General features: G+C 46.7%; 1 protein-coding gene across 1 annotated transcript in view; it reads right to left on the bottom strand.

Annotated features, from left to right (window-relative positions):
- Positions 1-346: 346 nt before the first annotated feature.
- Positions 347-19858, bottom strand: part of LOC144173288 (bone morphogenetic protein 1-like) — a 93446-nt gene continuing 73934 nt past the window's right edge. The window contains exons 11-12 of the mRNA XM_077701802.1: positions 5633-5887; positions 347-372 (exon numbers count right to left, since the gene is read on the bottom strand). Coding sequence (XP_077557928.1) covers positions 347-372; positions 5633-5887 — 281 coding nt within the window. The remainder of the gene's footprint in view (positions 373-5632; positions 5888-19858) is intronic.

Genomic DNA, 19858 nt, shown 5'->3' with positions numbered 1-19858 from the left:
CACTTCGGAATTAAAAAGAATAAAGGATGATATTTTGCAGATTTGTAATAGCTTCGTAGCCAGGTATCAGGACCTGGAGTTCTGTTGATATGCCTCTTTCCGCTTATGATGTTTCTTTATGTTCTGCTGAGCCACCATCGAATGCTTCATTCGGAGGTTTTGAGGCACCTCTGTTTGCTTCTTATGCCCCTTCGTCAAACACGTTAACACGGGGACAAACAATTGTCGCGCCACGCGACGTCATCCTTCTGCACATGGGGAACTTCCGCTCTAATGTCCGCGCACCAGCGCTCTTCCCATCCTCAATACGCTGAGAATGGGGAGAGTGCTTCATGCATCCCCATCTTCAGTACGCTGACTCAATGCCCAGGCCTGCAGGATTCACGTCACGAGACACAGATCCAGCGGCTTCGAGCATCATATGTTTCTGTATTATATAATTAGTCCTGGTCAGTTGATCAGAAGTGAGAGTTTCCACACTCGAAATCGGAAGCAAGACCTTTGCGGCCTTTGGTTGCAAGGATATTCTGAGGCAGTCTTCGTACTTACGTGCAGACCTAGGAAAAAGATGTGGGAAAATATTCGGAATGAATTGATCTTGTTCCGCTTGCACTGCACCCACACAAATTCATTGTGCAAATGCTCGTCTGTACTTAACTCCCTCAGGCTCGCAGTGACGTGCATTTGCACTTAATCCGCGCTCACTCGTACTTTCTCGCACCACAACTTTGTCAGAGCTCACAACGCTGCAGAAACGCATCAATACTTGTTCGTGTTTCTACTTACTCGTGCTCAATGTCCCTGCAACTGATAACCTCGCACCACTGGTTCCCAAGTGAATTATGTTAAGCGGTGAGTTATCTGTGTCCTCAGGAAGTTTTATTTGCAGCCGTGGTAGTGTTTCTCGTATGACGGGGTGTGAGCTTATGGTTATGGGCGACGAGGAAGAGGTAATGAAGTGTCTTGGGCCTTCTTAACTCGCGGCAAAGGGCCGACGATGTGAGCAAACTTGTGATATTGGCCTGTGTTTCGGGATTTCATGAATAAGAGAGTGTGAAATGTAGCTGTACTGGCTGTACGCCACTTCTCGTGCAAGATCGAAGACGCTAGCTGTAAGAGTTCGCAAGTTGTGATAGGACCGGGTCTGTAAATAATGTCAGTTCAGCGAAGCAGTAGGATGGTGGAAAGAACAGAATGACTGCGCCCCTGAAAACCCGTGACTTGAGCCAGTGCCCCAGCGACGTCTCGTGTTTACGACGATTTCGTATATTCAAGGGGCGATGTGCGAGAGGGTCGTTTTCACTCATCATTGGTTTGTCCACCGCAGTTTGTTTTAGGAATTGAGCGGCTCCGTGCACTCAAAATGTTTTTGCACATCGATGCAAACGAACAAGTGTGCTCAAATGGCGTTACAACATCCCTTCCTGAGCAGCCACCTCCCGGCACTGACACTCAATAAGCTTAGAAGCACCGCGCCTAGTATCTCCTGTTTAGTGAAAAATAAAAACAACAGTTTACCAAACTGAGAAGTAAAAGTCGCTCATGGCAGTTGCAGGTCACCATATGCCAGCAGCGTGCTCTTGCTCGGAGCAGATGGTGGAAAAACAGACGCACGCAAAACAGGCTTTGTTTTCTCCCATGCTATGGACAAAAACTGCCTGACCGTGTCAATATGAGTAAACATGAGGTAAGAATCATGAACAATGCAAAAAAAAAAGTGAAAACCTCAATACGCAGGGACTCGCTGCCCCGTATACGTTTGGCTGCCCACGTGTACGGCACTGACGTCTACATGAAAAAAAAGCTTACCAGTGATGCATATTCAAAACAAGACCCCATGATTGTGCAAGAAGTTTTATGCTAGGGGGAAAGCCACTGACTCCTTGAAGTAATGTGCTGCACATAAGGTCGCCATCATGAATGCAGCCCGGTGTCTAAACGGCTGTTCGGGACTAAACAGAGACTTCGGGACTAAACGGACAAAACGGGACTAAGGAGACTAAACGGCTCTTCGCGCAAGCCCTGAAACTGAAAAAAGAAAAGGGGTGCTGTTCCTTTGGACAGAAAACTGCCAATTAAAAGCCCGCCAAACTGCAGACAGCCGATCCTTCCGTATCACCTCTGAATCCGACCTGGCTATCTTCTCTTGCATCTTGCACTTGTGCTGATTGGGTGCCCTCGAATTCACGGCCGACTACTTCAGCCCTTCTGAACTTGCAAATCGCCTATCTTCTGCTTCTACTTCCATCATTCACCTAAGCACGCGTAGTTTAAGAAGACACTTTGATGAAATAGCATGTCTGTTATCAACCATTCGTCACTGTTTTTCTATTATCTGCTTGAGTGAAACGTGGTGGACTCCGAATGATGGAAATCTATTCGCGTTTGAAGGGTACACCTCTGAATACTGTTATCGTGAACATAGTGACCTTGGTGGAGCAGCAATTTGCATCGCATCTTCATTATCTTATCGCCGTCGCTCTGACTTGTCGCTGGACTTACATAAGTGCGAATCTGTTTGGATTGAATTTCCTGATGCATTCCTTCCGAAAGATACTAAGCAATTAGTTATCGGTTGCATTTATCGTTCGCCCTCATCATGTCTTACTGATTTCTGTACAGCGGTAAATAGTGTCCTGCACACGTTATCATCAGAAAAGAAAAACGTCGTTATAATGGGTGACATAAACGTCAACCTACTTGACTCTACGACTCCTTCTTACTTCGAATACACTAACGTGCTAAACGGATACGGTTTAGAATGCCTTTTTACGCTTCCAACTCGATGTTGTGCCACTGGACCTAGCACGTTGATCGACCACGTCTTACCTAATCTTGTTCCATTACCCTCTTCAGGAGTGATTGAGGTAGAAATAACAGAACATTACCCCATGTTCGTTCAAATAAACATGTCCTCTAAGAACGACGGTATGCTGTTTACTAAGCAGAGTCTAACGCACCCTTATTTCTTGAAGAAATCGGAAAAACTGACTGGCCAGCATTTCTGCTCCAGGACGACGCGGAAAAAGCATTCGAGCTATTCGCCTCTACGTTGTCTAATGCTCTTCAAATATCATGTACCACTGTCAAGTGCAAAAAAAGATTTGCGGCTCCACATAATCCATGGTTAACAGGTAGTCTCTTGAAATGTCTTAAAAAGAAAGACAATCTTTATAAAAAAACTAAAAAACAACAATTTAACTCGCGTCTGCTAGCTCGCTACAAAACTTACTCTAAAGTATTGTGCAAGCTGCTCAAAGACGCTAAAAAAATTTACTCTGAGGGAAAAATCACCAGTGCGGGGAATGACGTGCGAAAGCAATGGAAAGTTATAAACTGTTTCCTAAATAAAACATCGATGAATCCTTCCGTAACAAAATGAATTCAGACAACAGCGCATTTGACAACCCATCTGCCATCGCAAACGCTTTTCTAGATTCTTTAACACCCAACCGACCAGTTCCGCCTGAATCGCTCAACACGAATTTTCCACGTTTGCCTCACAGTTTTTTTTTTCTTTTACCCACTTCGCCTGAAGAAGTGTATAGGGTTATTCACAATTTGAACGACACGGGTCCGTGATTAGACAACTTTAAGCCTTCATATATCAAGTTGATTGCGCATCTCGTCTCTCTAGCATTCGCCCACATTGTAAATCTTATCGTTAAGACTGGTGTATTCCCATCCGTTTTGAAAAATGCCAAGCACACACCGGTGTTTAAGAAAGGGGACAGACTTCACATATCAAACTACCGCCCCGTAGCCGTATTATCTTTCTTTAGCAAAATTATTGAAAAGCTACTTGTTCTGAGGCTCACAAGTTATATATCAAAATTTAGCATACTATCGGCGAATCAATTCGGGTTCAGGGCTGGGTATTTTGCTGAACTTGCTTTAATATTTCTAACTGATAAATTTAAAGAAGTCATTGATGCGGGATATCTGGTTGGTGCGCTGTTTATTGACCTGTCTAAAGCTTTCGACTCCCTGAACCATACCATATTGTTTAAAAAATTAAATGCAATTGGAATTACCGCCCCTGCTCTACCCCTAATAAAAAGTTATTTAATTGATAGGAAACAAACCGTATGCATCTCTGGTACTTACTCTGAATTCAAATTAACAAATATAGGCGTCCCACAGGGATCTCTTCTTGGTCCTCTTTTATTTTTAATCTTTATGAATGATCTCCCGCAATGCCTTAAATTTTCAACTGGTGTACTTTATGCTGACGATACCACTATCTTTACAACTGATATGAATTTAGAATCGCTAATTGTGAAGCTTGATGCTGATAGTAATAATTTAGATGCATGGTGTCGGGAAAACATGTTAACCATTACCTCGTCCAAATCTCGATTTATTATTTTTAGGTCTCAACACAAAATAATACCGGAATACTCTTCCATCTGCCTAAATGGTACTCAACTTCTTTGCTCGGACTACGCCACTTTTTTAGGTGTTGAGCTTGATAAACATCTCAAATTCCCAAAACACATCGCTTTGTTAACTAAAAAGGTAGCATATGAAATACGAATATTAATTAAGGTTCGTCCTTATTTTGGGTTGAAGACTCTAATTTCATTGTACTATGCTTTCATTCATAGTCACATTAGTTATTGAATATCGTCTTGGGGCAATACAAACCCGACGCACCTGTCCCCCTTGCAACATATGCAGAATCAAGCCATACGGATTATTACTCATAGTCATTTCCGTTGCAGTTCTTTAGCGCTGCTTCGTGCACATAACATTTTATCGGTTTCTAATTTGGTTAAGTATTCTCTTTGCATCATAGTATTTAAATTCTTCAGCGGTAGGCTTCCTATCGAAATTATCACTGCTAACCAGCTTCCACTTCAGAGCTGCACTCGTTTTGCCTTTCATAACAATGTTTTACTTCCTAAAGCTAAACTATTTATGGTAAACAAGCTGTTCATTTTTCTGCTGCTTACGAATGGAACTGTTTGCCTCACTTGACAAAAAGTGCTTCAAATATTTTTTCTTTCAAAAATAGCTTGCGTGCTCATCTTCAGTCAATTTGAGTTCATTTTGTTTGCGTTTATCACATGTTGCTTTTTTACTTTGATTGTGCAATCTCAGTTTTGTAATATCTGTTTTGTCGGTTTCAATATAATACAGTAACCACTGTTTGTTAAAACGTTTACTTGTTGATGCTTGTTTTATAGGAGGTCCCCCTGCAGTCATTGACTTCGGGACCTCCTCCTGTATATACCCATTCTATGTTGTTTCTTTGTGTTAAATAAACCACCATCGAATCGAAATGGCTGACCAACCACCGTTTTACTTCGCCGTTTGGCGAAGATGCGGCTGACGTTGTGAGACGACACTTTAAAACGCCCCGTTTTAAGTGGAATTTCTCCGGAGGTCGTAACATGAGTGACTAACAGCTGTGAAATTTGTGGCCGGGCCTGCCGGTGGTGGCGCCTGATGACGGCTGCGCCGCAGGAAAGTCGCGTGCCACAGAGAGGTGTAGTTTGTTACACGACCCTTATAACTCCGAGAAAGTCTGTCTTGTGTAATGTGGCGCCTGTGGATTGTTGGCTGGGCAAGGCGAACGCCTCGGCATTCACCGTAGGCGCGAGGTGAAGCAAGGCACACCGGGCTATACTTCTGGTCTGGGTGTACCTGCAGTCCAGATTGTTGCCGTAGTTCGACGGGTAGTTGACGCTGACCAGCATGGCTTCCGGCTTCTGGAAGCTCTCGTCGCAGTCGCCCTGCTCGCCCGCTGCGCCGGGGGTAGCTCCGCCTCCGGCGCGATCGCCGCACTCGTTCTGCCTCACGGCGATGTGGAAGCCGCGGTCACTCAGGGAGTCGTCCGTGTGGAAGCGCATCACCTTCTGCGCCTCACGGAAGTCCATCACCCCTGCACATTCATTCATTCTGGTTAACGTGTGTGTTGACAATGCGTAGAAAACGAGCGCATGGTTTTTGTTTTGAGGGACGGAATCGAGTTGAACGACGGTAAAATCAACAAAGGCGTCTACATTGTTATTTCTTGTAGTGAAACCGCAGTTCGGCCACCAAAAGCTTACTACGATGCCTGGAATCTTTATTACCGGTCAGCACTGCCAGGAACCCGGGTTCTTACATCGTACAAATGGTAGTGCGCAGCGCCTGCTGTCGGCCTGTTTCACACAACAGCCTACGTCCAGCTGAATGTGCGTAGATTGCTTTCATTCCATTTGTAGCTTTGCCGGCACTTCGCGAGATTTGCGCAGCTGTGTATTCTCAACTACGTGTTTTCTGATGCACACATTCCCGTACTGGGCAGCTCGCACTTGCAAAAACTGGCATTTTTGTCTGAACCAGCTGGGTTCTGTCGGTACCATTACTGTTCTTATACGGGGAAGACTTCATTGTGTGGCGCGCGAAAATTGTCTGGTGTGGGAGGTCGCCCCTAGCCGCTAGAAATGCGAGCAGGAAGGAAGGAAGGGTGTAGAAGGAAGACAGGAAAGTTAACCTGGCTAGAGCCTAGTTTGCTATCCTGCACGTGGGAGAAGGAAAATAGGCAAAAAGAGAAAATAAAGAATGAAAAAAAAAAACTCGGAGCAGACACGTATGTCCAGCGCTGAAGCATTGACACTGGAGGCATTCAGACTATAATCTGGGGTTTAGGTTCATTCGTCGCCCGTAGAAAGCGTAAGAGTTCCTTAGTCGCCTTCTGGGCGGATGACAAAAAAGGGCCAGTGGCACAAAATCTTCTCTTCCGAAAATGGCCGCAGAGAGTCCAGGTTCCTCAGTGCTGACGACACCTTTTTTCTTTCAGGCGAGTAGCGTGGGCACTCGCATAAAACGTGCCGTATCGTCTCCGGCGTGCCACACGTTTTGGACTGCTCACTTGCTGCCATTCCTATGGTGTATGAATAAGCATTTGTGAAAGCCACCCCCAGCCAGAGACGGCAAAGAAGAGTTGCGTCAGACCGTGGGAGGCTTAGTCGAAGGGGACGCTGCAGGTGCGGGTCAAGGGCACCAATGCGTGCACATGTGAATTCTTCTGGAGACCATTGGGAGACAGCTGTTTCCCGGGGAAGTGTGCGGAGGGCCCAAGCTCCGTCCGTCCTAGACAGTTTAATGTGTACAGTCGTCGCTGTTTGATGCGCAAACCGGGCGGCAGGGTCCGCACTTTCGTTGCCGACAATGGCGCAGTGGCTGGGAAGCCACTGCAGGGTGACATCATGACCCGCCTGGGTAACACGGTAGTACACCCTTCTTGTTTCTGTCAGGAGCTGTTCGTGAGGTCCCCGGCACAGGGCTGACTGTAGTGACTGAAGTGCAGTCTTCGAATCACAGAAGATAGCCCATCTGCGGAACGAAATTTGCTCGATGGTGTGAAGAGCGCCGCAACGGATGGCCGAACGTTCTGTAGCCGTGGAGGCTGTAGGATTGGCTATCTTAAATTTGCTGGACAGTGACATTCGTGGTATAATAACAGCGCCGACAGAACCCGACGATGTTACGGAGCCATCGGTGTATACATGGGTTCGTTCACTGTATGTCTCGTGCAGGTATGCCAAAGTTAGCCGTTGCAGGGCCAGTATGGAAACATCACTTCTGAAATGTCTAGGCACACTCAGGGCTGCATCACACACCACATAGGAAGGAGTGATCGCATCGCCGGCGTCTAGTTAGATGGAATGCTGGTGTTGCGGGCAGCTACTACCCTTGCGAACGACGCCCGCGGACGGGTCGCTGGTATTAGGTGATGATCAGGTAGACGGGCGAGGTGCCTGATATGTGTCCTGAGTATTTCAACTTCCACAAAGCTTGCCAAAGGGTGATTCCGAGCCAGGGCAATGGTCGCTGCCGTGGACGCACATCGTGGTAGGCTAAGACAGGTTCGCAGGACCTGAGCTTGTATACCCTGAAGTGACCGAGTAGTTGTGCGGCACGCGCCAAAGAGGACAGGAGCACTGTACCATAGACAGCCCAAGAACAGTGCGTTGTAGAGCTGTAACATTGACTTCATTGGTGTTTCCCACGTCTTGCCGCCGATGAGTTGGAGTACATGCACCACTGCAAAGAGCCTCTTCTTTATAACGTTTACGTGAGCGCTCCAACGAAGGCCTGTGTCGACAACTATGCCGTGAAACTTATGATTTCTCACATAAGACACCCTTTCTCCATTAATATACAGAGGGCACGCAGACATAGACTTTCGTGTAAACGGAAGCACGGCGCATTTGCTGCTGGATATTTTCAACCCTTGTCCGTGTATATAGGAGGTCGTCAAGTCTGCGGCATTTGGCAGTCGGGCGCGCACATGCAGACGAGTCACGCCATCTGCACAAACACATATATCGTCGGCGTATATGGACACTTGAACCCTCCTTGGAAGGCAATAAGTCAGGCCAATAAGTGTAAGGTGTAACAGTGTAGGGCTCAGGACGCCTCCTTGGGGAACACCACGGTGAGTATAGTGAGCTGATGTCTGCCTATCTGCAGTAATAACAAAGGATGACCTCCCTGTTAGGTAGTTCCGTATCCACTGGGAGACCCGGCCGCCGATCCCCACAGCCTGCAGTACTTTTAGAATCGCATCGTGCTGCACGTTATCAGAGGGGGTAGAGGAACAACGCAGCACATATTCGGTTCGCACTTTTCTGCTTTTGCACAAAAGTTACCAAATCAATAACACAGTCAATGGATGAGCGTACACGAAGGAATCCAGACATGACATCAGGGTATACATTGTAATGCTCCAGGAACCACTTTAGACGTGCAAGAATGATTCGCTCCATCAGCTATCCAACGCAACTCGCAAGTGCAATTGGTCGGTATGCCATTGGATCCAGCATAGATTTTCCGGGCTTCAGGAGAGGAACGAGGCGGCTGGACTTCCATTTTTGAGGAACGGAACCATCACACCATAGGTCGTTGAAATATTCCAACAAGGCTTGTCGGGCATCCTTGCCAAGGTGACGCAAAGCAGCATATGTGACTCCATCAGACCCAGAAGACTAAGATCGCTTGCACGGAGGCAATGCCGCCTGCAGTTCTTCCATGGAAAATGGGACGTCCATCCTTGATTCCCGCGATGCAGGGATGTCACTGGCGAGCAGTAGTCTAGAATGGCCTGCTCCACTGGCTATTCTCACGCAGAAGTCGTCGGCCAGTTCGAGCGCTCGGCAGTTCTGGTGAATAGCCAGGGCCTTAAATTGGGGGCGCTGCTGTACGGGAGTCATTACCCCTTGCACAGTTTTCCATATCATAGACAAAGGCTTGCGAGGGTCGAGCGAGTCACAAAAAGATTTTCAACGTTGTGCTTGCACTTGGGCAATGCGTTGCTGGATCTTCTTTTGCGTTCGTCTGCAAATTCTCAAATATTCGAGACATTTCGTTCGCCGGTATCTGCGTTCGGCGCGGCGACTAACAGCACGAACGCGCTCTAGCTTCACGTCAAACTCGGTCACTTTTGGAGACAGCCGGACGGAAGGCTCGCAGGCTTGGAGTGTGCTTCCAATGGCGGACTCTGGATTTTCAAGGTCTTTGCTCCGGCAAATGTCTTCCATTCTTGATTTGAACTTGGGCCAATCGGTTACCAGAATAACATTAGGATCGGAGGAACTTCGTAATCTATTTATCTTTAAATAGGTCGGAATGTGATCGCTTCCACGAGTTTCTATGTCTGGGAACCATTGTGCACGACCAGATAGACATCGTGACACAAACGTTAAGTCTAAACAACTTCCGTAGTTCGTTCCACCTAAATAAGTAGGGCTTCCATCGTTTAGTAAGCACAGCCCATGGTCTGAGGCAAAAGCTACTGGGCTCCGACCTCGCCTGTTGGTGTTTGGGCTTCCCCAAAGCATGTGGTGTGGTCCATGAGTAAAATGCAAGCAGCGATCTGCTTCAGCTTATGCACCTAAGGAAAACAGCTGCCTGAAGCCTGAGTCGACAAGAAAAATACAAAATGCATATCGTATCGTCGGATCGCTTCTGCACATAGCGAAACAAAAGTTCGTGGCACCAAATACATCCCTCTTTGTTGCGTGAGGTATACCCTGAGCGTTCTGTCCCGCTTCGTAAGGGCGTAATGAGTCGTATGCGTGGTGGGAACCTTGACATTTAAAGATGCCATGAAGACAAAATACAACTTTGTTCTATTTGAAATAACTAGACTTTGGTATGTCACTCAACTCCATTCCAGCTACATAATGCGTTTTTAACCGCAAAAGAATCGCAAGGAACATTGAACTTTCAAATGTTTTCTAAGGCGTTGTTTTACTGAGCCCAACGACGCGCGTTCGATTACAGGCCGCGACGTCAGCTTTTTTGATGGTGGCGAAAAGCAAAAACGCCCGCGTGTTTGAGATTTCAGCCCACGTTAAAGATCTCCAGGTGGTCAAAATTTATCCGGAGCCCTCCACTACCACGCGCCCCATAACCTGTGTAGTTTCGGCGCGTTAAACCACATAATCACTCAATGAACTTTCAAATGTCGCGCTATGGTGACGTAATAAGGGCAAGAGGGACGTGTTATTGACAGGCACCAAAACATTTTTAAAGCAAAGCTTTCTACCTCTACCCCCCAAGGGTTCTTTCGCGACCGTTGGTGTCACCAGAAAACTCCAGCGAACAAATAAAAGAATTTACTGGCACCGCCGGGAATCGAATCTGGAACTAATAGACTCACAAAGCGAGAGCCCGTTGTCTTACCGATTCAGCTACGAGCCCACGCCAACACGGGAAGACAAATGGTGTACTCACCAAGCACATCTACGGGTTTACCCCCTGCCTTCTCGCTGAATGCCACGTGAAAGCATCACACGACCACTCACGCCCGTCTAGGGGCCCTGTGCGCACCTTGCTCATGTCCTAAGAGTTACAAAAATTAAAGGAAGCTCACACCAATGCATGGCATCTCACTTCTAGTACGCCAATGTGCTAAAGCCTGTGGCCTCCAGTGTTCACGTAAAAAATCACAGCTCCTTGTCGTCCGCCCTCACGCCAAATCAAGGAATACATTCCAATACTCCTTGATGACCAGGCCATCACTCCAAACCCCAGCATCAAGATCCTGGTCCTACATTTCCAGGCCAACACCAAGAGTGACGTCTCCTTGCACCGCCTCAAAAACAGCATTAATTTAAGGCAGCGTCTCCTGCTACGCGCGTGGCAGCAGCCACGCCCCCCTGGCAACGGCTGCTGCCACGCGTGACGTCATAATGACGTCATAACATTAATAATTGTCATTATTTTGTGTAGTGTAGTCCGAAATACACATTTTTTTTATTTGCAGTACAAAATAACGCACCATTGAACTGCTACAACTTTTCTAAACAAACAATTTTTGTTCTTGCGGGAGCAGCCGGCGATGCTGCTGCTGCTGCCAGCTGCCGTATCGCGCACATGGAGTCGCGTATCCGAAAGCGTGACGAAGCTCCGATTTTCTCGGGCCGACAACGTAGATAAACCGGAGTTCATATTGTTAGAAGCACTATCTGAAAACGTGAGAAAGTTGCTTGTGATTATGTATTGCGTGGGGACCCAGCCAGCCTTTCCAGACCGCAGCAAAATAGCCGCTCTCGAGTAATGTTGACCTGTGACCGCTTGGTTATGCTTGGTGTACGCCGATGGTACCTGCGTACAGTTTCAGCGTACGTGAGACGACATCGCACAGCCGACTGGCCTCGTTCGAACAAGCTACGTTCCACACAAGAAAAGACACCGTCCGAGCGTAATTCTGTGAACCTTCCGACGCATGTCGGCGCGGCGGCATCTGCTATCAACAGTTTGCACCACGGCAAGTCCAGAATGCTTAAATGGGCGACCTGAAATCGCGGTGTGTGTTCTCGAAATGAAGACAACTTAGCAGCGCCAAAAGTTAATCAGAATGTACAGTGCCGAGGACGAAGGGTAGTGGCGGCAACCGTTTTTTACTAGGCACATGTGCGCATTACAATTACAGACAATTGCGCCGAGAATAGGAAAGGTAATCTTTGGTGTCCCCACACATGTACCACGTACGTACCACTACAGTAGATCTCCTCTTCTGAAATATTAGCAAGGAAAACTCGAAAATCGGGAAGTTCTTATTTTCTAGTGGGCGAAATTGTAGCTTAAAATTTGTTTTACACCCACGATACGTTTTATGAGCAGAAAAGTCTTGTGAGCATGCGCCACAAGGATCATAATTGCGTGATATTCAGCGCTTGAAAAGATTTCCTAGTAGAAACCAAATATTTCGTAGTAGGATACATGATTCTACAACAGTTTAGGACCTGCGACCTTCAAAAGGTAGACTAGCTAGACGCTTCATCTCATAGCCACTGCACTGGTATAACTTTCACGTCTCACTGTACCGTGGTGTACGCTATGTTGGCCAGACTTGACTGAGTCCCTCATGCAAAGGAAGTTAATTCAGGACACACAACCAGACGATAGGGTCAGAGAAGAGGCTGTAGAGACGGCAATAGGAAGGGTATACGCTTGGCCGGCCATCATGTCTAATGCACCTACATGCACTCCAGCATATGAAAACCTATGGGTTCTGCACAGGCTCAATAAGCAACGTCAAAGAGAATCTTAAGATATGCCTAGAACGTGAAAGCATCTACGGATTGTTTGTGTAAACAGGTATAAGCAGCGAGCATGCTGCAAATGTAATTGATAGGCAAACGTCAAGGCTATCATGGGGCGAATTTAACAAAAAGAAATGGTGCAAAAGATCCCAATTTCAAACTACATTGATGTTATATGTGCATACACTATAAACACAGTCATCAGTATGTTAACTGTAAGTAAACACTCAAGTGATATGATCAAACGGAACTAGAGGCCCCACTGCAATCGCCCAGTTATGTTTCTTTGCAGTGGAATAGGTCGGTATCTGTTAGTCGCACAAACAAGATTCTCTGATGGCATGGAGAAATAGCTGGAAAGTGGCTATGGAGCTCCAGCTGCTTTACACATTTTCTGTAATACCAGTTATTTGTTTGAAGTTTGCAATAAAATTGATCTCATTTGTTAGTCTTTTTAATTAATGAACGAAACTTTTCATGGCCACAAAACGGTGGTCGATAAACAAATGCTCACTTTCTTTGGTGGCTTGTAACGATTCACTAGAATTTCACATGGCCAACCCAAGGAATCCATGGCTCGTACACTGCAGGGTAGTGCTAGTCTCCAAAAACATTTGCCAGGACGACTGGAAACTAGTGCGGCCCACAGGCTCCATAGGTGGAAACCAGTAGCCCACCCACAGTGCCATAAAACAGCTAATGAATGGAGTGAGTCTCTGCTAAATATTAAGCAGGTTCAAAGGGTAGGTTCGCATTGATAGATTTTGTGCCATCGTTCACTGTGCGTAGATTAACTATAACGGGCACAATAGTCATTTTTGTTATTTCAGACAGTTGAAGGGTTGCCTAAATGTTCTTTAACAAAACAAAAAGTGAAAGCTCTCAGGGATTTTAAAAACATTGTTTAGCCTCTCCAGCAATTGTCCCAGCCTGAAGGAACTCAGCTGATAGTTGGTGCCGACTGTCGTCCTCGCTTGCTAGCTCCCTGACCAAGCACATGAATGCAGTGACTAAGAAAGATGGTGACCAAAGTGAGAAGAGAAGGTGGATCCCATACAACAGCCCTTGATCATCTAAACACCAGAAAAAAGCGCCGATGACTCACAGGCCACGACTAGGGCGTTAAAATACCTTTTGACATACATTTACAACCTTTTATCAAAAAAATCTTGATTACACACAGTCCCTCCATGGAAGGGGTTTGTTTCTGACAAGGTCGTTGAAATTTGTTATTAGTGACAACATAAACTCATCATTGGTCCCTTTCATTCAGCACACTTACGGGCTTCGTTTTAAAAACCCTGCTGTTTCTATTTCACGTATAAATGAACTGCTTATGCAATATTCTCTTATTTACCTATGTTCGAAGTAAACTGTGTTATACCGTAAAATGTGATGTGCCGAGTGCATGCAGGTGTAACATTCTTCAATGGGACATGCAGAACATGAAGCTCAGTGCTGATAAACTTAAATCAGGGAAAATAAAGCTTCCCATGTTGCTTCTTTATTTTTGTAACTATTCTCTCTACCAAATACCTTGGTGGTAAACTCAACGAAGCTCACCTTTTCCCTAGGCCTTTATAATTGTTTTGCTCTGCAATTATACATTCTCAGCTGGAGCATGCCTGCTGAATTCAGGCCCCAACCACGCTTTACTATTTCTCAATTGCAGCTGTATGAAATGTTGCTCTTTAGGTTTTGCCAATGATTTCCAACAGGCCATTTAATTGGTGTCAGAACCATTTTATACCTTTAATTGCTATTTATAGCAAACAGTATTATATCATTTTTCATAACACATTTTGTTGTAGCCTCATTCAATGATTTTGTTACCCCGCCAGCCTGGTTCATAAATCTTTGCGTGAACATGCCCGTCTTGCAGCTAATCTGCATTAACAGACACCACACATTTTGGCTTTCCAGCGTAGCTTTGGTGTCCGCAAAAAGGAATCTTTTTCTTGGCTCCTCTGCAGCAGAGCCTCTGCTCTGCAGCGCTTTGTAGAAAAAGATCACTTGCTGGTTTGGCTTTCCCGCAGCGCTCTAGTGTAGTGCAAGAAAGTATCGCGTGCTTATTCCTTTTTTGTTGAGGTTTTAATGCTGTGCATCTTCCAGAAGAACCCTGGCATTTTGTTTAGAAACGGAACTTCAGAGCACAAACAGTGCAGAGAAAGTAGAGCTACTCACTTTTTGCATAGACACGGAAGTTTGGCAGATCACTTGTCATTGACAAGCAAGTGTTTGATTTCTGGCTTAAGGTGCAACGCTGGGATAGTTTACTAGCTGGGGGGAAAAAACACAGCACTGATAAACGGTACTGAAGTACTAGGAAAGGTGCCGTGATCAACATGGTTTCCATGTGTTGGCAGCTTTTTGGTCCAGTGTTTTTCATGAATATTTGCCAGGGGGCCTTAACATGGCCTGCTTTTGTGTAACAAAAATGTCAACAGTGAAGCACTTATCAATGCTCACATGCTGCTCATTGATACCAGAGCAAAAATACGTTCAGCAGTCATTTTATTGTTAAAGCCACCCATGATCCATACACCTTCCAGCTGTACTGCAACTTTCACAAACACCGACAGACATTCACATCTACGCACGTGGCCTTGGCTCCAGTTCTTGCACAAGGAATTAAGAAGTACTCTTGGGAGTGGGCAATGTCACGCTCGACACCAACCATTACCCCGAAGTTGTACTTGATGAACTATTTTTTACGCCTGTTGGCTTAAAGGATTGTTTAAGTGCCCGTTTTGTGGAAGAAAAAGAAACAGCTAATGGGCACACAACACACAACCCGTGAATGTGTTTTCTAGCAGCTGGCTTCTGACGAGACTTGCATCATTGTTGGGACATTTTATAAAGCCCCTTACCACTAAGTAAATTCACTTGAGCAATTTTCCAAAACAGTTTACACAGTGCGGAGTTAAAAAGCAATAGAATGTGAAACGTCCCCTCACAATTGGAAACTCTTCCTGTTCACTACCCCAAAGGCTTTGACAGTAGACGCTTAAGCACGCTTCACCAGTTGCGAATACAAGCATTAGTGTCAAGTCGAACTCCGCAGAGTGCTTGGGATGGGCATATAGATGTCACAGCCACTTGGAATTTGTGCAAAGACTGCAAGCCTCCGAGATAAGCTCTCATCATCATTAGCCCATCCTGCTGAGAGTGAATGAAAGTATTGTGCCTGGTTATGTTCAATTCCAACCAAGCCAAACACAAGAGTAAAGAAGGAACGAGCCTATCAAAATACATACTCAAAGCAGATGCAGGAGGAAGTTCTGTTGCCTAACCAGGTTAGAGGAGGCGAAAGGTACTGGAGCGAAGGAAAGGGAAATAAGAGCCAAGCAGTAATTTTAAGCCTTGCCTATCATTTCATTAAGACTTCCTAAGTTGAAAGCACAATGGTACTAAGCAACAAATCTGAGCATAGATGAACAATAACTGAATTGTCACTTGTTAACCTTATGCACACCAGACTTTTAAAGGACTATTAGCAGAAGTTCCAAACTTGGCTCACACGGCGATCTTACAGGCTGCACTTCTCCCATGCTTGCACAGTTGGAGCTTGAGCCTCCTTGCACAAGAAGCCAGCCAGTCGGCGAATGGTTTCAGTGGTATCTTGAATAGATATATCTTTGGACGGGCAGTTGGGCTCCACCCACGGAAGGGCAACTGCGCTCCCTGCACGGATTCTGCAGCGCTACGTGCACAGATCGTTTCTGTGGAATAGTCAGGATACATTTCTCGGCGACAGTACTACTGCCCCGGGGGAAAAATTGCAGAAGCTACATGCGAGATCGGATTGCGTTCGATGATGCCGTGCGCTACCTGACGACACTCGATTCGTGCACACGCTGACACTACGTCGCTCGCTACGGCGCGACGCGATGGAAAATACTGATCCCTACGTTTTATAATTGAGCCACCACTCCAGAATCAGAACACAAGGCGTGGCATGGAAGAAGCGAGGCACAAGTAGACAACAAATGCAGGCGCGTAAAGCAAATAGCACGCGAACTGCAAAACAACGTGAAGCTTACAAAATATTAAACGACAACAGTACAGTTCTAGGAGCATGTAAAAAGCGGGGCGAAGCAGCGTGCAGAAAACAATGCGTTAGGCTTACCAAGACGTGCAACAGCAAGTTCACAAAAAATACCCAATCTAAATAATTACAAGCACACCTCCCAACAAGAAAAAAGCGCCGCGAGGCAGCCGCTGTACAGGGAGATAAGGACGTAACGATGCGTCAGGCCTGCCATTCGAACCACGGGCGGAGAACATCGGGACACAAGACGCGAACACCCGGCTGCCGTCGTCAACACAAAAAAGTGGCATGATCAAATGACGTAAATATGACGTTTGTTTTGTGACGTCACAGGAAGTCACGTGATTACTTTAGCTTGACGTCACTTCTGCGTGGCAGCAGCTGTTGCCAGGGGGGCGCAGCTCGTGCCACGCGCGTGGCAGGAGACTTAACCTTAATTTAATCACACACGTGATCAGGCGAGTTGCCACCAAGAAGCGAGCCCTAAAGGATCCGGTACCTTTCGATTAATTGAAGCTTTTGTCCTCTCGAGAGTTACTTACGACAAACCCCTATCTTCTTCTCGTCGAGGAAATCATAGAGATGCTTTATATAATGATTAGAAAGGCGGTTGAGCAGGCCATTGGTCTTCTCATGAGTGCGTCCACACTGAGGCTGCTTAGCACGGGCTCCACAACACGGTGGAAGAGCTGATAGAAGGCCATCTTTCTAACCAGAAGGTCCGACTCAGAACTGCGGTGGGTAACCGCATGCTTCACCAGATTGGCTGGGCAGCCCAGAATGTCACTCCGCTTGACGTACTCCCAGACTCTTGGCGACTAAAACTAAAGATGCTCCCTTTGCTTAGAAATATGAACCCCTGACATGACGAGGGTCAACGAAAAGCACGGGCTCAAGCGCTAAACACCACCCTCGGTGGGGCTCATGCAGTTATCTACACAGACTTCTCCTAACATCGAGGGCAGCAACAGGCCATCATCGTGGCTACCTCCAGAACCAACCTCCTTGTGTGTACCTCGCTTAAGACCCAACAAATGACGGCAGCAGAAGAGGCAGCCATCACCTTGGCTCTCACTCAACCAGGGGTTCGGAGGGTAGTCACCGATTCCCAGCAAGCCTACTGGAATTACCAGTCGGGTTGGGTGTCCTGACCTGCACTGTGCGTGCTAAAAAACCACTCCCCAAACGGTTCCATTTAGCTCATCTGGACACCACCTCACGCTTCAATGTAGGGCAACAAATACGCCCACCCAACAAGCCTGCGCTTTTACCTCCCGTGCTATAGAGGTGCACGAGGACAGTCACCCGCTTGTCACGTCTAGAGAGATAATCCAGCATTATCGCCTTCTGAGACAGACCGTACCTTCGCCTTACCCTGACCTTTCCAGAGAACAACAAACTACCCTACGGCTCATACAATCCGGGCTCCTTCCCACAGCCTACTCGTCTTCACGTAATGCATCCGAATCGCTTCGACGCTGAATGTAAATTTTTCTCAGAAGTAGGAATACTCCGCCCCGTAATCGGGGTGTGCGACTTTAGCCCTGAGCACCCTCTTCTCTTTCCGTCAACTACTCAACAAGAGCAATGGGAGATGCTGCTGTCCAGGCCCTCTCTACCTACCCAGCTTCAGCGGGTGGACAGAACACAGGCCGCACAGACTGCATATGGGCGCCACAGAAGAAGGAATCACTTCCCAAGGCTGCACTCTGGGCCGTTCAGAAATCTTAACAGAAGTATTTGTTCCTCCTCCTTCTCAGCCGCAAGTCTCGTCGCCTCCGTCCGCGGCGCAGAGACGGAGAAGTCAGATCGTCTAACACCGGGTTGGAGCTTACTTTGATTTTATAAAAAAAAGATTCCACTCTTGCTACACCAATACAACTCTACCAAACACCGTTCATGCATCATGCATTGATTTAACCTTACCAAGAATATCTCTTTGAAGTAATAAATGGTGTGGTTAAGTGGATTTCACTTCTCTCTGGTTTTACTATTTGTAGAGCGATGTGAGTGATTTTAAGTGACGTCGCATGAGTAATCGTTATGGGTGCCGTTTACAGCTTTGCTTTCCAACCACATTGACGGGGTGGATTGACGCGAGATTTTTTGTCTAGAAGGGGATATTTGCGGGGTGGATGCCGCGGGCGCATTCGGACAGCGCGGTGTTTGTTTACGTGTGCGGCATGCTCAGAATAGTTCGTGAACGCGAAAGGATCGAACGTGGACGTTTCAAACTGCTCTGTTACATAGTATTTCTAGAACCCCGTATTACCAACACGCCCTAAGTGAGGCTGTTTTGTTGTATATTTTTGTGTAGAAGGGGATATTTGCGGGATGGATGCCGCTGGCGCATACGGACAGCGCGGTGTTTGTTAACGTGTGCGGCAGCTAGGCTCAGGATAGTTCGTGAACGCGAAAGGACCGAACGTGGACGTTTCAAATTGCTCTGTTACAGTAATTCCGTTCTTGCATTTGCGTGATTAAGTTGTGGTCGTGCAAGCGCTGCACAGAGGGCTTGCGCATGGTTCGCGGTGACCTTGGTTCGCGGCAGTTCGAGCGCTGCGCTGGCTTTTTGCGTTCGCGTTTCTTGCGTTAGTTGTAGATCATTAGGCAGCGCTCAGTATGCATCCCGCATTAACTACCTTTATTCCGTGATCTTTCCGGTGCTTTGACGCTGTTGCAAAATATATGTCACCTTCACGTCGTTATAGGCTGCTGTCAGGGTCAAAGTTCTCGCGTCTCCTCGTTGGCCTCGCCCATGACGGCTGTACTTTTGGCAGTGCGTCTGTGGCATAGCAATGTTCGTGCGATTGGCGTTCACAATTACTTCGAGTAAGGCCCTGTCGGGCATATCTGGAAAAGGCTGGCACAAAGAACGTGCAGTTAAAGAATGCGCTCAGCTTACAATTAGCTGTAGTGCCCAGTTCTATAATAACTACCGTATTCCAAAGCCAGAAGCGCGCTATCAAGCGCAATTGTGAATCCTTTTTATGCTGTACAGCTAACATTGATTCATGTGTGGGCTTTGATAAGTTACAACTTGCTACAGCCGAGCTGGCCGCGACTGCACTGACCTTATTCGAGCAGCCGAGGGCACAACAACTCGGCATCGCGAAGCTACATAAAGTGACGCCGAGGCAACACTTGTTTGAAACGAGCAGCTGACTATTCGGTTGTTATCGGTTGTTATACGCTGGCGGCTTCGATAAGGCGTGCTCCGAGGCACCTGAGCCTAAAATGGCGAATTTAAATGGACAGTGGC

The sequence above is a fragment of the Haemaphysalis longicornis genome, unplaced genomic scaffold (genome assembly GCF_048455015.1).
Source record: "Haemaphysalis longicornis isolate Haplotype H1 unplaced genomic scaffold, Haemaphysalis longicornis Haplotype H1 scaffold_1, whole genome shotgun sequence".
Lineage (NCBI taxonomy): Eukaryota > Metazoa > Arthropoda > Arachnida > Ixodida > Ixodidae > Haemaphysalis > Haemaphysalis longicornis.
The sequence above is the reverse complement of the archived record's forward strand: the minus strand, read 5'-3'. Positions and strand labels throughout refer to the sequence as shown.